At 39.1% G+C, this 22489-nt stretch overlaps 2 protein-coding genes and 1 non-coding gene across 4 annotated transcripts; 2 read left to right on the forward strand and 1 right to left on the reverse strand.

The window, feature by feature from the left end:
- Positions 1-1214: 1214 nt before the first annotated feature.
- On the reverse strand, positions 1215-12701 carry CARD6 (caspase recruitment domain family member 6). Of its 2 annotated transcripts, none has more exons than XM_027863454.1 (5): positions 12571-12701; positions 9057-9137; positions 8480-8782; positions 6605-7138; positions 1215-3653 (listed from the first exon to the last, which is right to left on the reverse strand). In XM_027863454.1, the coding sequence occupies exons 3-5, from the start codon at positions 8760-8762 to the stop codon at positions 1441-1443; spliced, it is 3030 nt and encodes a 1009-aa protein (XP_027719255.1). In that variant the 5' UTR covers positions 8763-8782; positions 9057-9137; positions 12571-12701; the 3' UTR covers positions 1215-1440. The 2 variants fall into 2 exon arrangements, with proteins under 2 accessions (XP_027719255.1, XP_027719256.1); XM_027863455.1 differs by lacking the exon at positions 12571-12701 and adding an exon at positions 11356-12273.
- A 199-nt stretch (positions 12702-12900) lies between these two features.
- On the forward strand, positions 12901-16250 carry RPL37 (ribosomal protein L37). Its single transcript, XM_027863565.1, has 4 exons — positions 12901-13000; positions 13671-13806; positions 15270-15354; positions 16135-16250. The coding sequence occupies exons 1-4, from the start codon at positions 12998-13000 to the stop codon at positions 16202-16204; spliced, it is 294 nt and encodes a 97-aa protein (XP_027719366.1). The 5' UTR covers positions 12901-12997; the 3' UTR covers positions 16205-16250.
- LOC114044263 lies at positions 15972-16049 on the forward strand. Its single transcript, XR_003569199.1, has one exon. It is a non-coding gene; the product is annotated as a small nucleolar RNA SNORD72 (small nucleolar RNA).
- Positions 16251-22489: the final 6239 nt, after the last annotated feature.

The raw sequence follows: 22489 nt of genomic DNA on the forward strand, positions 1-22489 counted from the left end.
ATCCACAGTCCCCTAACTCTGCAAAGAAGAGAGGCAAGTGCAATTTTTTTTCATCTTTTCCTCAGGGTCAAGCTTGCTTTATTATATTACACAGTGCTTAGTTTCAGTTTTCATTGGGTATGTTTTCCTGGTCCTGCTTTCTTCTCATGCTCCATATTCATCCTCATTGACTTTCTATCAACCTATGATGACCTAAAATGATGTTCTAACTCTTCTCTTCTCAAGCCCCCTACTCTACCACTGCCTTTTCAGCAAAGGACCTCATTTCCTATTTCACTGAGAAAATTGAGGCCAACCAAAATGCACTTACTTTTTCCATACCCTAAAACATCATGGTCTTCTATTCTTTCACCCTTCTCCCCATCCTCTGGGGACGAAGTAGCCCTTCTTACCCAGGATAACCCTTCTACTTACGCTCATAATCCCAACCCTGTTCTCTCTCTCATGTTCAATCTCTTATTTTCTGGCTCCTTGTACACTAATAGCAAACATATCTATATCTCTCTCATCCTTAAAAGACTTTCTCTTGACTCAACCATCTCTTCAAGCTATTATCCCATATTTTTCCTTCCTTTCACAATCAAATGACTAGAAATCAATCAATCAACAATTATTTATTCAGCACCTACTATGTGTCAGGCACTGTGCTAGGCACTGGAGAAATAAGTACATAGAGTTAAACTAATATCTCTAGTGCCTATCACAGGGCTCTGAAGATAGTAGTCATTTAACAAGTATTTATGGAATGAAATGGAAGAAAATTGTTTCTGTTTCCAAACCCTGTGGGATCCTTCCTATTAACAGACAGAGCCTATCAGGGAACACCTACCCTATCCTACTGACACAGTGAGGTTGCAAGTGCCCTAAGGCCAGGAATGCTTTTATCCTGGAGAAGATGGAGAAAGAAAATAGGCCCCTTAGATCCAGGCTCCTCATCCTCACCAGCCCAACAAATAACTTAGAACCAGATTATAGAAGGCCTTGGGAATTTTAATTTTTTCTATAGGCAAGGGGAGGCTATTTAAGATTCTCTAGCAATAGAATAACAATCAAAAAAGATCAAGAGGCACATCAGATAAATTAATCTAGCAACTAAGTGGTTATGTGGAATACATAGTAATAGTTAAAGAGACTTAGTTTATAAAAATAATAATAATAGCTGACATTCATATGTATTTTAAGGTTTGCAAAGACCTTTACAAATAGTATCACATTTTATCCTCCCAATAACCCTGGGAGGTAACTTCTAGTATTATTCCCATTTTACGAATGAGAAAACTGAGGCAAATAGCGATGAAGTCTAGGGTCTCATAGCAAGCAAACATCTAAAGTGATATTTGAACTCAGGTTTTCCTGACTCTAGGTCCAGCATTCAATCCACTGCACTGGTTAGCTGCCTCTTGATAATCAGACTCACTAGATTCTGGAATAGGTATTTTATTACTTTCCTCTCCTCTTGGCTCCTCCTGTGGAGGTGGATGGCTTATTTTGAGGAGGCTTGGAGTGAGACTTGGGTGACGGTTTATTATTATAATTGGATGAGTGTCCTGTTTGGGAAGCAGGTTTTGTGTACTGACCCTGGTATTGTTTATTTGCACCTGGCTGACAGGCAGATCTTAAAGGCCTCCCAGTTCTGGCTGGTTGAGGTGCGTGGGGTACGGTGCTTCCTTTATGACAGGACAATTTCACTGGCTGCCCAGCTGCTTCTGATGGCTGAGATCTCTGGGTCCCAGATGTTCTTCCTAGTTTCAATCCCTGTGATTGGGAGGCTGGCCTCCTACATGTTTCTGTAGACTGTGCTTCTGCAGTCTGGTATTGTCTTGAACTTGATGCTTGTCTCATAGGTTCCTTGGTCACTCCTACATGTTGGAATCTTGGGTTCCAGAACCATCCTGAATGGAAATTTGGTCTAATAGGTAGAATAGATGTTCCTGATGGCTGTGGTCCTAGGGTTTGCAATTGACCTGCCTGGGAGGTGAATCTACTGGGTCCTAAACTTTTTGACTGAGATCCCTGGTATGAGGCCTGTACAGTTTGAGAAATGAGTCTGGGTGGTCTTACCAAATACTGTACCGGGGGAGATCTAGAGGATTTCACTAATGGTGCAGCTTGATGAATTCTCTGAGGTTTGCAAGCCCCTCTACCAGGACTTCTGCCTTGTGTATTGGCCCTTCTATTGTGAAAGGCCAGAGGGTTTAACCATCTGGGCCTAACCCCTGGCCACACATTGGAGCCCATGGCCCAGTTTGGTCTCAGACGAGCCTGGTAAAGATTACCCTTCATTATGGTCAATGGGTGCCTCCAAGCCCATGGGCCAGAGGTAAATGATGGAGTGTGGTAGAAAGCATGAGGTTGGGGGTGGACTCCCCTAAAAATCCTAGTCTCTCTTGCAGCCATTTGACACTGGCTTCCTGGTAGATGTGTGGCATAAGTATGGCTCTGGAGTACTTCATCCTCACCTGCTTCAGTTGTGGCTTCACTAAGGGTTCCTTGGACACCGTGGGCTTTCTCACAGTCCTGATCCACCTGGATCCCCAACTCTCTGGCCAACGATGCCATATCTTCCACTGACACATGTCTAAGAGGAGAGCGCATTACCTCCTTCAGAGCTATTTGGAGGCCCTCTGCAGACCTTCCTCTATCCTCCCTATCACTCTCCTCTAGAAGCAGTAGTTGTGATGGCTTCAGTTTCAGAACTCTCTGGAATAGTTGGGCTTCCTCACTCTCTTTAGACTGGGGACTTAAAATGAAGTAGCATCTTTCCTTAACAGATTTTCCTAGAAATGCTAGTAGGTCCCACTCCCTCTCACCTGGACAGTCAATAAAAATGAACATAGCTGAGGAGACCTCCATTAAAAAGCCAAACTGTGTCCAGAATAACTCCAGATCTCCCCTAAGGTTGGCCACAGCCACAGGCTCTTGGAAAATGTCAGGAGTTTCCTTACCACCACCACTGTTAGGGAAATACCAAGTAATTTCAACCATGCCATCAGAGATTTGCCGAGGAAATAATGAGGCATGGGAGTCTCGGTGAAGAAAGATGTGGAGAGGCTGCTTTTGGGGAGGGCTGAGCACTGCATTAAGGATCTTTGATTTAGATGAACCACAGCACCCCAGTCGAACAAAAGAGATAAGTGGCATTTTCATAAACACTAGAGACTCTACACCAACCTGAGCAGCACCTCCTAGGTAATGTATTGAGTCCTTTGGCACAATGTTCTTCATGGCCCCCAGCATCAAAATACACTTACTGTTCTCTGCATCTGGTAGCAGCAAGGGAAGGGCAAAGTGACACTTAAACATGTTCCCCAAGACCTCCTGCTGCAAAGAGGTGTCAGAACAAAGCATGATAGCACAAAGGACATCAAGGGGATCAATGGTCTCTTTGTCTCTAAGACCCATATTTTCAACCTTAGTGATCAGTCCATCTTTGCTATCCTCATCTGTGACTCTCTGGCTGAGGACTGTATCTCTGGCAGTCACATCCAAGGACTGAATTTTCACTAGGAAATTCCAGGCTAAGTCGGCTGATGTCTGAGGGATCCAATGACATCCATGGTCCAAGTGGAACTGATGAACAAAACTTGGTAGAAGCTTTTTATTCCTGTCCATTGCCAAACATGACAGGATTTCTTTAAAGGTTTTTCTTCTCTCTAAAGAAACAGAGGCAACACAGTGAATGGTAAAATAGTTATTAAAAACAAAGTTAACTTTGGTGACTAATTCTTTATGGAATTTATCTATTGCTTAGAGAGAATGTAAATCTGACTTCCAACCAACAAGACACTTCTCCATCCTCAACTTCCTCTCCCAGTGCCTGTCTATCCACAGACACTGCAATATAATCTGTTTCATTACCCAAACATTTTCAATAACCTGAACTCATCCACAGAATGGCTGGAGGTTAACAAGAGATAGATATAAATGTAAGTCATACTGGCAAAGATGACACAAAATAAAGGAAAAGGACAAATATTGGAGGGGTTGTGGGAAATCAGCTGATGCACTGCTGAGGAGCCTATGAAGGGGTACAACCATTCTAGAAAGCAATTTAGAATTATACACAAAAATTACTAACAGTACATACCCTTTCACCTAGCTATACCACTTCAAGGCCTATACTCAAAAAAAATCAAAGAAAGAGGAAAAGTGATAGAAAAAAACTGGAAACTAAGGGGATACCCATCAATTGGGGGAATGGATAGATAAATTGTGATATATGAATGTGATGGAATATTATTATACTGAAGGAAAGAGGAAATGGACTACCTCACAGAGATATGAAAAGACTTATGAACTGATACAGAGTGAAATAAGTAGAACCACAAGAACAATTTATACTCTAATATCAATATTATAAAAAGGAACAACTTTGAGGATTTTTATAAACTGATGAAGAATGAAATAAGCAGAACCAAGAAAATAATATTGTACAATAACAACAACATAATAAAGACAAGCAACTTTGAAAACTGTAAGAATAATGCAATGATCATCAATGATTCCAAAGGACCAATGATAAAGTATGCTATCCATGTCCCGGCAGAGAGGTAAAGAATCCAGGAAGCAGAACATTACATATTTTTTTAACATGCTTAATGAAGAAAACTGTTTTGCTTGACTATGCATATTTAATACAAGAAATTGATTTTTTTTTTCTTTTTCAATGAGGTAGGGGATGAGGAGAGAAAGTAGATTTCTGTTCATTACACAATAAAACTTTAAAAAATTTTTGATAAATAAATTTAGGCAGAGATACTAACCTCTGCCTAAATGTTAGAAATTTTCCAAAATGGGGGCTCAGAACAATTGTGACTGAACTCATAATGTTTTTTCTAAAATAAAGTCTTATGGCCACAGAAGGAACCATCATATTGACCCTAAGGTTAAAATGAACTGCTTATTGTAACAAGATCTTACAAGTCTTTTCTTAAAATGTTAATACTTGCCTCTGATTTTATCTAAACTCCAACAATTGACTTCCAATGTATTTCCTAACTACTTCTCTTGGGAATAGTGGCTGATGTCACAGTGGTGAACCTAATGCGGAGTTGGGAAAATAAGGTACAAATTAACTTTATGTGTTCTGTGCTGGGAAAAGACTCATTCCTTTTCTACACATGAATTGGATGGGTTATGAGATCTTGTATAAAGAGGACTGCCTCCTCAGATCTGAAAGAGCCTGTATGATAAAAAGGAATGTGGTCAGTAGAGGTCACCTTTCCATTCAATATCCCCCAAACTTATAAAAGCCATTTATATTTTCCCCAACTCCAATGTAGTATTTGACAATTGACCCTTCAATTTAGTCAAGCATTCAACAAGCATTTATTAAGTGCCTACTCTGTGTAGGGCACCTTGCTAAGCACTGGGAATACAAAAATACAAATGAAACAGTCTGTTATCTTGAGGAACTGATATTCAACTGAATGTCTGCATAAAGCTGTCTTGAAAATAATAGCTAAGGAAAGTGAGGACTAGCTCCTCCTGCCATTACTATACCACAACTAAAAGTACACAGCATCTATTACACTTCCCTGACTATTAAAAGGGAAAAATTTGGCAAAAGATACATAAAAGGATTTGAGCACTTCAAGATGTTATTCTACTTATTGCCATTAGTAGATGACACCAAGCCTAGAAGCAATATTTTTTTATTAATTTATTTTGATTTATCAACAATCACTTCCATATGCTTTTGAGTTTAAAATTTTTCTTCTCCTTTCTCCCTACCACCCTCCTCAAGACAGTGCACAATCTGATATGGGTTATACACATACATTCCTATTAAATATATTTTCACATTAGTGATATTGTAAGTAAGAGTTAGAACCAATAGGAGGAACCACCAGAAACAGAAACAAAACTCAACAGAAGAGAAAAAAATAGCAAATAGTATGCTAGAAGCAATATTTTTAAAGTGTACTCACTTGCTCCAACAATCAATAGTTGTTCCCATTTTAAACATTAGGCCTCTGACCTCCCAAACCTTTTCATGCATCAAAATTTCCAAGTCTAAACTGAATATGGTATAATTTCTCTGAAGAATGAAATGTAATACCCAAATTGAAAAGTTAATAATTTACAGTGTGATGTAGTAGACAGAGAGCTTAGAGATGAAGTCTCACCTCTGACAGTATTTTGTGTGACCTGGAAAATCATTAAATCTCTCAGGACTCAAAGCTTGAACACCAAGTTGAAGAAGAGGTACTGACCTATATTGGGAGAAGATATTTCCTCATCTAGGAGTTCCCTCTATCAATGTAATTACAGGTCTAGTTCCTATTCCTAATTTATAACAAGTATGGTGGAAGGGACATATGATACCTCCTGTCTTGCAGACTAGCACCTGGCTATAGTCTGACCACTACTATTCAAAAGTTGCAGTTTTTGCCACTTTCCACCATCTCCCTTACTCCAGATACTCCTTTCCTGAAATCTCTACCTTTGATGAAAGGACATGGCCACAGGGGAGGGTAGTAAGGGGTGCTAAAAGTCTGTTATCCTCTGTCCCCTGACTGACTCGTGGCAACATCAACATTTTATTATTGCTTGTCTTAAATGTTATGGAAATATGTGTGTGGAGATAATTTTATTCCTTTACCTTCTAAATCTGCTGCGTCCTCCTCCTCCACAGACACTTCAGTCTCTAAATTCTCATATCTCTGTTCATCATCCAAGTACCCGATCATGTCATTTTCCCCACAGTATTCGGTGTACTCCACATCCACACAGGCTTCTTCCTCTGCTGATTCTGGATCTTCAACATATGCCACAGGTTCTAGATTATCCATTTCTCTTAAGTATAAATCAGCATCTGGACTCTCACCTTCCCATTCTTCGCCTGAGTACACAACAGCTTCTGGGTTTTCATAGGACTCTTCATCCTCTGAATACACTGTGTCTTCCAGTTCATCTCCTTCCTCTTCCTCCTCTCTGGAGAACAAAATGACTGCTGAATTACTAACTCCCTTGTTCCCCAAAGGCCCAGTAGGTTTTAGATCTTGGCTCTCCTCTTCTAAATACATAAAGACATCAGCGTTCTTGCACTGTTTATTTTCAGAGAGTAGAGTAACTTTTGAATTCTTGTTCTCTTCCATGAATATAGTAGTTTCTGCTTTCTCTTGTTTAACAAATTCTGGAAAATAAAATGGATTTTTCTCTCAAACTGAAAAAATGAATTTTCTAATGATTTGGGTTTTGATAACCTTCCACTAGAGAACAGAACCAGGAAGCCTCACTCACTCAGGTAGGACTTGTTCTTCGGCCAAAAATTTCTTTCTCCCACCCAAGGAAACCGGATAAGATTTACTGGACTCCTACAAATTTGCCATCTTTAAGGGACCTAGAGTTAATTAGAAATCTTGACCCATAAACCTTACGGAGGTCCCTAAGACCAACTCAATTTCTCTGGGCCACAGGCACCAGGGACAGCCTAGAGTTGATCCAAGCTTTGAAATCCCAAAATGAAATGGTAAATCTCAAAAATAAATAAAGCCTGCATTCCTGTGGCTGTCATAGAATCTGAAAAATAAAGGGACCTTCAGAAGTTACCTCTCTAGTGCTATATCTGTTTTTTTCAAAGCCTTCATTTAAAAAATGCCTGCTATATTTTTAAAGGTCTTTAGGAACAGAGATTCTACTATTTATTGGCAGCCTAGAGAAATATTAAACAATCTTTATTAAGGGAAATACCTACCAACTCCCTCCCCTACTGCAATTCCTCCTCTGGAGGAAAAAAAAAAGGATTATTATCTGTGTATCCTTAGGAAACTGAGAGAATAAAAGGAATTGTTTGTATTTCTTTAGGAAACTGGACTTACATTAATAGTCACAAAACCTATTCTTCAAATGTAAATATGTAACTGTGAGCTCATCATTTCCAAGACATTTCCAAAATAGTTAGTACGTAATAGCTAACAGTGTATGAAAAAATACATTTTTTCCTGCTAAAAATAACTGATCCTTATAATAATCAAGCTCCTAACCTTGCAAGTATTAGTAACATGCTCTAATCAAGTGATCTTAGTGTTGAAAATTTCCCAGATTCCCCTAATAAAAAAATCTATATTTTTAATATATAAAAAATATATAATAAAAAAATCTGTAATTTATTCTAACATAAATATAAATGTACACAATCAATACTATGAACCAATTAGAATTCTGGAGTAGAATACATGTGTGATAAGTTTACCATCTTCTATATTTGAACTGATTAAAATTAAGATTTTAGGAACCCCGTTTATATTGAAGTTGCATGCCATCTTCCATCTATGCCACTCAAACTAATCTATAGAGAAAGAGTACAAGCTTCTTAGGGAGGTAAAGTGTGCAGCTCACTCAAAATGAACTTACTCTGAACCAAAAAGAAATTTATCTGTAGGATAAAGATAGGAAAAATGTAAAAGCAAACTATTTAAATGCATTATTTCTTCAGAAAATCTGACTAAAAAAAAAAAGTAAAATCTCAACTCACCAAGGACAGACCACCAACTGGTTGCTGAGTTGGGAAAAGCACTATGTAAACACTCAAGGAACTGCTGACAGCTTTTCTCTCCCTTTTTCTGTATCAGAATTAACATCTTCCTACTTTTCTTCAGTGGGTCTGTGACAGTCTCCAAGATCTCATACTCCTCTTCAGAAATTAGGCTCTGAGAAGCTAATGTATCTAACAAAGAATCAGGATCTTGCTGCAGAATTTTAACTAACTTTTGTCTTTCTTTTTCAATGATTGCAGAAGCCATAATCGGAGTAGTCATTGTTCCTCTTTTCACTCAACCTGGAAACAGATTGTGAAAGTAGTTCAGAAGCAGTCATCTGAAATGAGACAGTCTGGCTTTTAATAGATCCATACAGTTGATAGTAATTTACCCATGACATTAAAATCCACCGATTCTCCCAACATACATTCACACCATCTCTTGCCCTCAACTATGTATTTCACATATCCCTTGCTCTCAGCTATGTATTTCTATGTACAATACCTCCACTTTCTCAACACCCACCACATCCTTCAAAAAAAAAAAGTAATAAACAATAATTGACACACTTACATAGTACTTTGAAGTTAGCAAAGTATTTTGCAAACATTACTTCTTTCCATCTTCACAACAATCCCGTAAAGCAGGACCTGTCTTTAGGGGACAGAAACCAGATTGCCAGGGTTAAGAAATCAGTTGCCAGTGAGTCAGTGGTCAGGCAGGGCTGAATGTCAGTTCTTGCAGAATGTAAACTCCTTAAAGGGGAAGTGTTTCATTTTTGTCTTTACCCAGATCACCTTACATATAATAAGCGAATAATAAATGCTAAATTATGTTGAATTGAGTGTAGCAAATCCATTCACAGAGCCCACAGAGCAGAAGTGTCATACATGCCAGCCAGTAAGACACCAGAACAAGATTAAAATGTAACTGGAAAATATTTAACAAAATAAGTAAAAATACAAGAGAACACAGATAATGGAAGTATGTGGTTTTCTAAGTCAATAAGGCCAGAAAGGATTCTTATATTTGAGTTTGACACCATCTCAATGGAGTATTATTGTAATGCCCATTTCCTCAGTGGATAAACAGTGACTTTTTTAAAAAGTTTCATTGCTATCTTTTGTTTTATATCATCTACATTTCCCAGAGCAAAACCAACCAATATATTGAAAAAGTCTGACATTTGTTTATATATATATACACACATATATATATATTTAATTCTGTTCCAAAGCACTTTTAAAATATTTTATTTTTTCTCACAATACCATTGGAAGGTAGACACTATTATTATTCCCATTTTACAGGGATCAGGAAACTGAGGCAGAGGTTAAGTGACTTGCCCAGGATCATACAACTAGTGTTTGAGACAGGACCTGAAATCAGGTCTTCCTGACTCCAAGACAAAAAGCACTCCATCTACTGGGTCCCATCATTCCTAGTTCTACAAAGAAGGGAGATGCTTTTTCATATCTTTTCTTTGGTAATATCTTTTTAAGTTTGGTCATTATTACTTCACAGCATTCAGTTTTATTGTTCTTTCAATTTACATTGTTGTAATCATTGTGTATATTTTTCCTGATTCCCTTAAGTTCATTTTGTATCAGTTCAGTCTTCCCATGCTATTCCCTTCTTGAAAGGATAAATTATCAAAGAATTTGAATAGAAAATTTCTAAAGAGGAAAGAAATGATTAATGATCGTTTCTAAATACATTTAATTAAAACTCTTTAATTATTAGAAAATTAAAATTAAAATAGCTGTGATGTAGCATTTTTTCTCCTTCCTAACTTTCCTATTTCTGTCAAAGGGACCACCATTCTCATCAGCCAGGTTCATAATTTCAGTACTATGTAAGAAATAATAATTGTAAAGCACTTAGTACCTACAGTACCTGGAACATAGTAAGAGCTCCATAAACGTTAGCAATTATTATTAACTATAGCTTTGTTTATATTAATATACATATATAATTTCCTCACATAGACTGTAACATCCTTGAAAACAGGGGCTGCTTCAGTTTTTCTTTTTATCTCCATCACCCAGGACAGGGAATGGTGGAAAAGTCAAAAAAGTCCCAAAGTTGTGCAAAGAGACAGATGTTTGGAGTTGAGCCCCCTTCTCAAACTGAGGTTTTAGAATTTATAGTTCCATCCTCCAATCAGAGGGACAGAGAGCAGTGACAAAGTAGAGAAGCAACAAAGGTAATAGGAGCCCATTTATGCCCCCCCATCCACCATTCTATAAGGCTTTGAGTAACTATAATTTTATTGTATCTTATGCTTTTATTTGGATGGGGGGGGGTTGGTTGTTGAGGATGTTATTAGTGAATTCCCTCCACAATCACTTCCTCCACCTAAAGGTGGAGATTATGACTCAATAAATTCTTGGGAGTGAGGTGAGACACACAAAGCTAAAGTGAATGGTGTCAGAAGAGATTTGAAGCCAGATTTTCCCAATTCCAAGACCAACCCAGAGGTCTGTTCGTATCAGGCTGCCTCTTGTGGAGGTTACTTAATGTATAATAACGAATTAAATATATATAGGTACAACCAGGACAAAGGAGTAACAATGCCTTCAAAACTTCAGAAAGCTTGAGCCTCCATCCTGTACCACATTTGGAAGTTTCTTTGCTTCTTCTTATGGAGATTTCCATTATTAAATCTTTTTTTAAAATAAGCCACAACCTATTGTTATTAAAAGCAACTGTTTGTGTGACAACACACCGGCCAAGTCTATAGTTACAATGGGCTTTAGTTTTATACGATTAGTACTCAAAGTTGTCTATACTTTGGGATGCTCTTTGGTGACGCCCTGCTGCCCCTCTTCTCTAAATATCTAGCCAAAATATTTAGTATCTAGATACTTACATGTTCCCAAGGAATCCCTAAGGGATTCCTAGTTTAGGATTCATTGACTCCAGTCAAATAGTTTATTTAATTCAACAAGGACCTTAATTGTTTAATTCAACAAGGACCTTAAAATGCTTCAGGCACTTTATTAGGCAAGGGGTTACAAAGACATAAAAAGGAAGAGTTCTAGCCTTCGAAGTGCTTATATTCTATATATTTTTTAAAATCCTTGTTGCACACCAAAAATTAAATATAAAATACAAAACAATTATATACAAAGTAATTTGTGGAGTGGCTCCAGTGGCTTTTTCTTGGGTCACTAGAAACTGGAGTAATTAGTACGAATTTCAAGTAGGAATGGGTGCTTGAACTGAGTTTTGAAGGAAGCTAGAGATTCAACAAGGTCAAATAAAAAGGAAGTACATTCCAGATATGACAATCCTCCAGTTTAAAGGCAAAAGGTAGGAAATAAAATGGCCTTACAGGGATTTGTAGGTTTTAACAGCCCGTTTGTCTGAAGCCTATGAGTGTGTAATATGAAATCAGGAAATATCTTGCTGGGGTTCTTGGGCTCTTTTTTAACTTTTTTTTTACGGACTCCTTTGGCAGTTTAGTGAAGCCTATGGATCCCTTCTCACTAGTTTTTAAATACATAAAATAAAATCTATAATATTACAGTGGAAACCATTTACACTGAAACAGTTACCGCAATACTAAACAAGACAAGTTCGAAGTCCTCAGGTTAAGAATTTCTGCTGATATCACAGATGATGAGTCGGAAGGGTCCTCAGAGGCCATCCGGTCCAGGGGCTCTTTATCCGGGATTTGTGAAGGTTTACTTTTCGAATATCTTTACAACTCTATTTCAACATATTGGTTTCCTTCGTAATCCAATGAATTTTATTTAATGCATTAAAAAACTTTATTCTGAGAAAGGATCTATAAGCTTCACCAGAACATCAAAAGGATCCATGATTCAAAAAAAGGTTAAGAACCCCCGCCCGAATGCTAAAGCGCTTTGTAAAGCGCTTAGCACACTGCTGAGCACACAGCAGGAGCTCGACAAATGCTTTCTTTCGCTTTCCTCTTTCCTAATCTAGTTCAAAGCCCTCATTTTGCAAAAGGGGAAACTGAGGGGCAGAGAGGGGTAATGGCCCAAAGCCACGGCGGCTCCTCCCTCCATCCAAGTCCCGTCCCCCCGCGGCTGCAGCCGGCCTGGGCAGAGTCTTAAACCTGAGAAGCCGGTGTTTTATCCCGGGGGACCCGCGCTGTCTTCGCCTCCGGGAGGCCGCACACGGACCGGCCGGCTCGCGCCAGCGCCCACTGTGGACAGTGACCTGGCGACAGAGGAAACAGTGACAAGACCCGGAAGCCACACAGGTCGCAGTGATACAACTGGACCTACATCCAGGAACCGGAAGGGAGGCGGGGCCTGACAGACAAGACAGACAAGAATTCGGACCAATCGGCGCTGAGCCCAGGTCAGTTCCTCTCCTTACCCTCCCCCTCTCCCTGTCCTTCTCCTTTCTCCTCCGGCGGAACCTTTTCCAGGGTGCACCGTGACCGACGGAAGTGTTACCTCAGCGGAAGCCAGGCGAACTTGATATAGCGGAAGTGTTCTTTCTCTTCCGTTCTTTTTGGTCCCGGCGGCAGGAGTAAGATGGTAGGTTTGCCTTCGGGTCGAAATGGTATCTGTATCCATCCTCCCTCCCCGGGTGGCTGCGACGGCCAGCAATGGCTGCAGTGGCGTCTGCGGGCATCGAGGAGGGGGATCCGGCGGAAAGCCGGGAAGGGGAGCTTGAAATCGAAAGTCTGGGCCCGGAGGAATTCCAGGGGCGGCTTTTCCTGGGACTGAGCCCTGGTTCCGGTGAAGCTTCACGGCCCACCCGGGCGGGAGCCCCACGTTGTCCTTAGAGGTCGGAACGCGGCCTAGTCCGGAGACTGCCACGGTCTGGTCGGGCTCTTTGGTCATACCGAGGACCCAGGCGTGGAACAAATGACCGACCCGGCCCGATGTAGTGGGGAATGGGAAGGTTTGGGAGAGTTAAGGATTCTGATGGTGTGAGGGTGTCCTAAAGAGAGAATAGCGTTTACCTATTTCCCAGCTCTCCCTTTCTGCGGCAAAATAACCCTGTCAAGTTCCCAGCATTGGAGGAGAGGCATTGCATGATCAGATGGAGTTGCTTCAGTGAGATTTGAAAATTAAGTAGCTGGCCAGGCACAGATCCTTTGGAATCTGTGTCTCATTTTAACATCACAGCGCACAGAGTTTGCTGCCATATTTTGTTGGGATGAATTGTGCTGCATCACAGTTTCAAATATTTGTTTTCTAGACGAAGGGGACGTCTTCGTTTGGTAAGCGCCGGAATAAGACGCACACTTTGTGCCGTCGTTGTGGTTCTAAGGCATACCATCTTCAGAAGTCAACATGTGGCAAATGTGGATATCCTGCTAAACGCAAGAGAAAGTGTAAGTTTCTCATTGTAGTGGGTATTCCTTTTTGGGGGGGGTAGTACTTGGTAGTTGCACAGGCTTGGTCCATTAAAAATAGTTCCCGTTCCATGTGTACAAATTGAGTAAGGAAGGAGTGAGGTTTAGTGGAGTTTAAAGTCGTTAAGGCAACTGCTTCAAGAGAGTCATTTCTTAGGAAAATATAACACTTTGACATGGAAAAGCAGGGTACAATAGAAAGAATGTTGGACTCTTTAAGTCAGAGGAGGTGGATTCAAATCACTGCTCTGTTGTGTGATCTTGGACAAAATTGTTTAACTGCACTGAACCTCAATTTCCTCGTCTGTGAAATGGGTGGAGATGTTAGGTGACTGACCTACCTCTGAGACTTCTAAATCTAGATTCCTAAAGATAGTAGAGAAATTATTTGCCTGAATATTTTTAATTGGAAGAAAAGCTTTAAGGTATAAAGTTTTTTCTTTCGAAACACTGGAAAGGAATGATTAGTATAAAAGATGGACGTAAATAATTTTACTTAATTTGTACAGCAAAAAAAAAAACTTAAACGTTTTAGAGAGGAAATCTTTGAGGTGGTGCAAGTTTAGTACTCATTAAGGCACTACTGGTTACTGAAGAACTGTTGATAATCCCTTGGGAAAATAAAACACTAACCAAAGCTGCAGGTTAAAATAACTTTGAAATTTTACCATTAGAATAAGTGTTAGCTTTCTTCAAGACTCAACTGAAATGTCAACCTTTTTAAGGGAAACTTTGATTTCTTTAGTTTTTTTCCTCCTAATCCTCACGATTATTTTGTATATATTATCTGCATGATCCCCACCCCCGTCCCTCTGACAACAGGAACTGGTTTCCCCCTTTGTATCCCTGGAACTTTGCTTGTGAGCTTAATTTTTTTTTTTTTTTTTAAGTTGTTTGGGCAGTGGGGGAAACAGCTGTAATTCTGGTGTATTCAGTTTGACCCAGTGAGTCCACTACTTAGGACTATTCTGTGGACTGTGGGGATGTGCATAATACCAAAAAATGTAATTTTTTTTTAAGTGAACCGAACAATTTGAATACCCTGACTTAATTAACCAAAAATGTAATGCAAATAGAAATGGTCGAGAGTCTACACATCTGATGTTTTGTTGATATTTATTTCTCCTTGTTGAAGTAGGAGTGTGATTATTTTATGCCTTTATCACCTTTAAGGAGTATTGATGAAAACTTGGTAACAGCTAGAAGGGGTCATTGAAAATAATATTGGGGGGGAGGCAGCTAGGTGGCTCAATGGGTAGAGCACTGGCCCTGAAGTCAGGAGGATCTGAGTTCAAATGCATCCTCAGACCAAACACTTGACACTTATTAGCTGTGTGACCCTGGGCAAGTCACTTAACCCCAATTGCCTTAAGAATAATAATAGGGAAATAAGACTATTTTGAGACTTGAAGGCTTGAATTATTTTTATTTTTATGTTCTAGATAATTGGAGTGCAAAGGCTAAGCGACGCAACACCACTGGTACTGGTCGAATGAGGCACCTAAAAATTGTCTATCGCCGATTCAGGTACAATTTTATGTTTTCTTGTTGAGTTTTAAAAACAGAACAAAATCATGAATAGTTCCTCTTGTGTTTAAGTAGAATCTTCTTAAGGGTATTATCTCCAACAATGACTTGGAGTTTTTGGATAATTTATGAGTTACTAAAAATGGGCTTTACTTTTTTTTTCTCCTTGCTTCATGAAATAGGGTATCCAGTGAAAAGCAAAGAACTTAATGTGAACTGTCAGCATACCATTTGCCAGAGTTCTCTAGGAGGAAGTTTCCCTATGGGGAACTCCCAGCATGCGTCTTAAGTGTTGCATTCTGGGTCACCCAAGATATAAGTATACCTATCAAAATGGGTGTGGGCCCTGAATTCTAGACAAATAACTCAATACAAAGCATTAGAGGGATACAAAATAGTTATAAATAATCCACAAAGGCAGTGCTTTGAGGAGATTCAGTTTGTATTTGTTTTTTCCCATTCTACGAGCATTAAAGTATTTTATAGTCATTGGATTTTTAAAAATAAATTATACTGTTCAGTATAGTGTTCCTGAAACATTACTCTTTCCTTTTTAAAAAACGAGTAGGCTAGCAGTTGGAAGTTTGTCTTAATGAGAGAAAACTGGAATTGTTTGCAGCTTATCCATGATGCACTTTAAAAAATGTCTGAACATATGAATTAATAGTGATTTCAGCATTTACCTGAGATAAGCTAAGTGAAATATTTTTTAGAATATACTTTTAAAAAAACCTAAAAAACTAAAACAATTTTTAAATTTATTTTCTTCAAATGCCATAGGAATGGATTCCGTGAAGGAACAACACCTAAACCCAAGAGAGCAGCTGTTGCAGCATCTAGTTCATCTTGAGGATTCAACTGTTTGTTAAAATAAATGTCCTGAATGAAAAAAGTAATTGTGGTCAGTTTCATTTGATCAATTAATCACCTTAGTCAAATTATTGGGTTTTTGTATAATTTGGTGGGTTCTAGCTTGTGGATGCTTAATAACCAAGAGCTGGACTTAGTAATATGATTTCATGTTAGATCATTTTGCTCTTTGTTTGTGACTTAAGATGTGAGATGTTAGTGTTAGGCCACATCCCACCCCCACATGCTTTTGCTGTGTAATTCACGGGCACTTGCCACTCACGTCCAGTACCTATTTTATGGGGTTGTTGTGAAGTTTAAATGAGATGGTGTATGTAAATGTGTTACAAACTTTGAAATACTATATAAATATTAGACTGACTTTCTAACTAGACTCCTTTTTGTGCTGTTAGTAAAGCAACTTGATATCTGGCAAGAAGGAGCCAGAGATGTTTTCACAGCTCTAAATTAGCTTGGATTGTGCTAGCAAAGCTTAAACTGCAAAGGTGACAAAGCACAGTGGAAAGTGTTACATTTGGAATCAGGGCATCTGGGTCTATTCCAGCTCTGCTAGCTATTTCCTTTATTCATCTCATACAATATGCCACTGGAGTGTGTTGGTTGTCCATCTCTAATTCCTCAGTCTCATTACACATAAACCTTGTATGTAGATAATGCAGTGTTTATATTCCATTTACAGGATAGGGTATCCACCTTGTTTTAGATAAATGACTTCTGTATTAAGAATGTATTTGGAAAGTTTACAGAATTTTTATTTTATTAAATTGAAACTTAATGTGTCGCAATGGAATTTTAAATACTAGAATGGGTTTCTTGCGTTTTAGGGGAAGGGGCAGTTGAATTATACATTGCTTATTAGTCTTCTGAGGGATGAGGTGTTGGTAATATAAATGCAAAACTTATCCTTACCTTTTAAAGGAAGTGGAATATTTTACCACTGAGTAAAGGAATGCTTTGTAGGGCAAGTAGCTAGCAGGGCGGTTCCATTGCTGATGTATTGGTGACCTCAGTCTCCATGGTTTCTTTATAATTTTGTCCAGGAATATTCAAAAGTTTAATAGGAAATTTAGTATTGGCATTGGAATTTTGCAGATTTATAGATTTGAATTTGAACTCAGTCATCCCTCTATCCCTGGGCAAATTGCTTCTAGGCCTCAGTTGTTTTATCTGTAAACTGGGGAAGATGGAATTGGACTGACCTCTGAGGTCCCTTCTGGCTCTAAATCTATGATTCTACACTTTTAATCTCTTGTTGATATTTGGATGTTCTGATTTGTGTTTGCAAGTTCCACAACAATGGAAAAGGATTTCACCGTTTTGTTTCTATTGTGCATTTATTCAACTGAAAATGTTATATTCTAACCTGTGTTAAGTTTTTCTTGATAACCAATGCAGCGCATTGCAAATATTCTCATTGGGTACATCCAAAACCCTGTGAAGTAGATACTGTAGGTACTATATTTTACGAGTGAGGCAGCAAGGCTAGTGACATGACTTGAAAATCTGTGGTCACACACCTAGTATATATTAGAGATAGAATTAGGAGTGTACTCTTTCTACTCAAACGAATGTCTAATTACAGTAAGATACATAACACTTCATACCAGCTTTCTGTGGTGGTTACTCCATTTCCATTTTACAGATGAAGAATATTGCTTAGCTTTAAATAATGTGTATAAAGTCTCAGGCAGTAAATAGTGATAAGATTTGACAAATAAATATAAATCAATAAGCCTCTGTTAAGTACTTGCTGATCACTAGGAGATACAAAGACAAAAATGAAAAGGTCTCTGCCCTCAAGGACCTTACCTACCATTTGGAAAGATAGAAAACACAAAAATTGATAAAATAAACCAACATGGGGAGTCCTTTAAACAGCTGGGGCACTCAGTAAAAAGTTCTTATAAGAAGTAGATTTCTGAGTAGTATTGAACAGTAGAATAATAAATTTGAAAATGAATTGAAAAAAAAATTGATCAGCAATGACTACACCCCCAAAGTGCTAGCATGGTGAAGTAAGTTCTTCACCTCCATATCAACAACTGATAAACTTAACAAATGGAAGCATGTTTTGGTTTTCTAGGGTGGGAGGGGGGAGTTTTGGGGCAGGGGAGCATGGTTAATACCTAGAATTTGTTTTAAATGACTGTAATATTTGTAATAGATTTTGTTTTTCTGGTTTTCTTGGAGGAGGAAGGAGGGAAGAATTCAGAGCTGAAAATTTAAAAATGAAGGAAACCAGAGCTTCTGAGATAAATATCCATGTATATATGATTTTTCTTTATAAGATAGGGTAATATACCTATCGGCATATGTGTGTACTACTTATCTCTCATCAAATGAGAAGATAGGGTACCCCAAAAGCCTTAATTACAGTTATAAACATGTAATGTACATTATTAATTTTGTGTATATGTAAAATGCTTATTAAATTTAAAGCTTTAAATAAAAGTCAGCTGTTTCCTTTGGAGAGTTCATATATTCTCATTATGGGCTGCTAGGTAGTATAGTAAATAGAATTGGAGTCCGGAAGACCTGAATTCACATTCAGCCTCAGTCACTTAATAGCTGTGTAACCCTGGGCAAGTCACTCAACCTCTGTTTACCTCAGTTTCCATATTTCTAAAATGAGGGTGATAACAACTCCTACCTCCCAGGGTTGTTGAAAGGGTTAGATGAGGTGATAATTACAAAGTACTTATTACAGTGCCCAGCACATAGTAGGTGCTTATATAAATGTTAGCTTATTTTTATGTCAACTAGTCAAACATCACCTTCCTGCTAAGTGCTAAGATAAAAAGAGGCAAAAGATAGTGCTGTTCTTAAGGAGCTCACAATCTAATGGGAGAGACAAGCAAATAGATGAGTACAAATAAGTTAGATACAGGATAAGTAAGAAGTAAATAAGAGGGGAGAGTAGCAGAATTGAGTTGAGGAAAGACACAAAAATGAGATTTTAGTTGGGTCTTAAGCCCAGAGGTAGAAATGAGGGAGAGTACTCCAGGTATTAGAGGACAGCCAGAGAAAATGCTGGGAACCAGGAGGTAGTGTATTTTGTTCATGGAATAGCAAGGAAGCCAAAAGAAAATAGGTTATGAAGGGTTTTGAATGCCAAGCAGGATTTTATATTTCAGCCTAGAAGCAATAGGGAACCACTGGATTTTATTGAGTATGTGAGTTGGTTGGGGGGAGAATGGGAAAAGGATATATGTATGTGACATGGTTAGACCTGCATTGCACTTTAGGAAAATAATTTTGTTGGCTAAATGGAGGATAACCTGGAATGGGGAGAGACTTGAGACAGGCAGACCCACCAGCAGGGTATTGCAATAATCTAGGTGTAAGGTGATGAAGGCCTGTACCAGAATGTCAAAGAAGAAAAGGGACTAGAAATGTAGCAAGGGTGAAATTGACAGGTCTTGGTAACAGATTGGATGTGGGGTGGAAGAAGTGGGAAATCCAGGATGACACTTAGGTTGCAAATCTAAAAGACTATGAGGATAGTGTTCCCCTCTAGTAAAAGGGAAAGTAGGAGGTGGGGAAGGATTGGGGAGGAAATAATGAGTTCAGTTTTGAACACACTTGAGTTTAGGGTTTTCACTAGATATCCAGTAGGAGATGTGAGATTAGAGGCCAGCAGAGTTTAGGGCAGGATAGGTAGATTGGAAAATCATTAGCATAAAAATGATCATTAAATTCATAGGAGTTTGAAATTAAGTAGTATAGAAGTGAAGTAGTATAGAAGGAGAAAATGAGTGGGCACCGGACAGCCATGTGGGGCACCTATGGTTAGAGGGTGTAATATGGATGAGGATCCTGCAAGGGAGACTGAGAAGGAGCTGTTAGGTAGGAGAAGCAGGAAAGAATAGTGCCTAGAAAACCTACAGAAGAATATCAAGAAGAGAGCATGTTCAGCAGTGTCAAAGGCTGCAGGTCAATCAAGGAGAATGAGGATTGAGAAAAGGCTATTGGATTTGGCAATTAAGAGAGTTCACTGGTAACTTTGGAGAGGACAGAATAGAATGATGAGGTCAGGAGCCAGTTTTTAAGGGGTTAAAAGGAGAATGAGAAGAGCAAATGAAGCATCTATTGAAAACCACCTTTTCAAGGAGTTAAGTCACAAAGGGCAAAAGAGCTATAAGATGATGGCAGGGATGGAAGGGTCAGGTAAGAGTTTTATGAGAAGGGAGGAGACATGGACATCTAAGGAAGGGCATGGTTTGTAGGGTGATAGGGAATGAGCCAGTATGGAGGGAGATATTGGAAGTAAATGATAGAGTAGCAATCACAGAAGGGGCAATCTGTTAGAGGAAACAAGAAGGAATGGAATCTCTTAAGCATGTGGAGGTAATGTTATGCCTTGGTAATTGTTCTGTTTGAAAATTAAGGAAAACTAAGAGACAATGGTCCTAACATCAATTTATTAGTTAGGCTAACAGTAACCAATAAATTAGGCCAATGGCCGCTCTCAATGACCAATACGGTAGCTAGGTGCCGCAGTGGATAGTATCTGGCCTGGAGTCAGGAAGACTTATCTTTCTGAGTTCAAATCTGGCCTCAGACACTTACTAGCTGTGTGACCCTAGGCAAGTCACTTAACCCTGTTTACCTCAGTTTCCTCATCTGTAAAAATGAGCTGAGAAAGAAATGGCAAACCACTCCAGTATCATTGCCAAGAAAACCCCAAATGGGGTCACTAGGAGTCAGACGCTACTGAAAACAACTGAACAACCAATGGCAAAGGTAAGACAATCCTGATCCATAGGTATTTTAATAAGGAGGTGGATTAAGCATCACCTCAGCTCCTCCCCATTACTTCCCTTTTGGGAGATGGGAGTCATCCTCAGGTGACAGGATTAATCTGCTGACCTGAGTGTAGTTTGCAACCTGCTGGGATTGAATCAACTTGAATTTGAGTCAAGTGGTCTTGTCCCAGCCTTCCTGACTCTAGGCCTGGCACTCTATCTACTGCACCACCTTGCTACTGTATTCATAAGTAGTCTTTCTAAATATGCTGATTGTACATTCATTGCCTTCAGGCTGCTCCCAGCCCCAATATTCTAACATCCTTATGGTCCCCACTGAACAGCAGGCATATCCTGATTTAACCACATAATCTGGCTTTAACCACACCACAGGCCCCCAGATTCAGTACAGCCACTACCCCTAGCTAGCCACTGTCCCCAGATCCAATTCACATATTTGAACAGGTGTGTCCTTGTACTCAGTCACAATCACATGATCCATTTATCCCAAGACAGGACCACAATACCGGGACCACAATACCTAACTATCCATCTTGACCAGACAAGACCACAATAGCTAGCCAATTGGTGGGCAGCACTACCAGGATGTTTGACCACCGAACCATAGAAAGGACCCCTTGCTATTATCTAATCCCTTAACAAGTCCCTCCTGCCTTTTTAATATTCATAGTTTCTGTTGTGTAATTTCATCTTTACCCTATAAAAATCCATCTTGCTTTCTCTGAGGTTGCTGGTTCCTCTTGGAACCTAGCCTGTTTCTGAGGGGCATCAGTCTTCAATAAATGCCTATACTTGGATTAGAGGTGACTTGATTCTGAATTCTTTGAGACAGGCCACCACAACACACCATGAAACTGCAACATATATATGTATATACATACACATGTGTATACACATGTATATGTATGTGTACATGTATATATACACACACATACACATCTATATGTGATAAATTGGAGATAATCAACAGTGCAAAGTCATTGGCATTAAGAGGATTGGAAAAAGCTTCTTGTAGAAGATGGTACTTTAACTAAGATATGGAGGAAACCAGGGAAGCTAAGCAGAGATGAAGGAGAGAATTCCAGGCATGGGAGACTGGCACTCAGAATCAGGAGATGGCATGTCTAATGAAAGGAACAAGGAGGATAGTGTTAGTGGATCCCAGAGTGTTTGGAAGTGTGTAAGGTATAAGAAGATAGGAAATATAAGAAGGAACCAGGTTATGGAGGGCTTTATAAGCCAAACAGTATTTTATATCTAATCCTGGAGGTGATAGAGAGTCTTTGAAGTTGATTGAATTGGGGGTTTAGGGTAAGACGAGCTTTATGGTCACATTGACAGCTGATTAGAGAATAGGTTGGAGCTGGGAGAGGCTTGAATCAGGCCCACCAACGAGCAGTACTTGGTTTGTTGCTACTGCAAATAATCCAGATGTGAGGTAATGAATGTGGTGGAGAAGGGGAAGGGGTAGAAGGTATATAGGAAAAATGTTATGAAGT

The sequence above is a fragment of the Vombatus ursinus genome, unplaced genomic scaffold (genome assembly GCF_900497805.2).
Source record: "Vombatus ursinus unplaced genomic scaffold, bare-nosed wombat genome assembly UNPS02014772.1, whole genome shotgun sequence".
In the NCBI taxonomy this organism is placed as follows: domain Eukaryota; kingdom Metazoa; phylum Chordata; class Mammalia; order Diprotodontia; family Vombatidae; genus Vombatus; species Vombatus ursinus.

Excerpts from the sequence above, each read along its gene's own strand:
- CARD6 (XM_027863454.1), bottom strand. The coding sequence starts at position 8,762 with ATGACTACTCCGATTATGGCTTCTGCAATCATTGAAAAAGAAAGACAA. Across the intron at positions 7,139-8,479 it reads CAGTTGGTGGTCTGTCCTTG|AATTTGTTAAACAAGAGAAA; the intron begins GTGAGTTGAGAT and ends TTTATTTTCCAG. Across the intron at positions 3,654-6,604 it reads GGACGCAGCAGATTTAGAAG|AGAGAAGAAAAACCTTTAAA; the intron begins GTAAAGGAATAA and ends CTGTTTCTTTAG.
- RPL37 (XM_027863565.1), top strand. Across the intron at positions 13,807-15,269 it reads TGCTAAACGCAAGAGAAAGT|ATAATTGGAGTGCAAAGGCT; the intron begins GTAAGTTTCTCA and ends TTTATGTTCTAG. Across the intron at positions 15,355-16,134 it reads ATTGTCTATCGCCGATTCAG|GAATGGATTCCGTGAAGGAA; the intron begins GTACAATTTTAT and ends CAAATGCCATAG.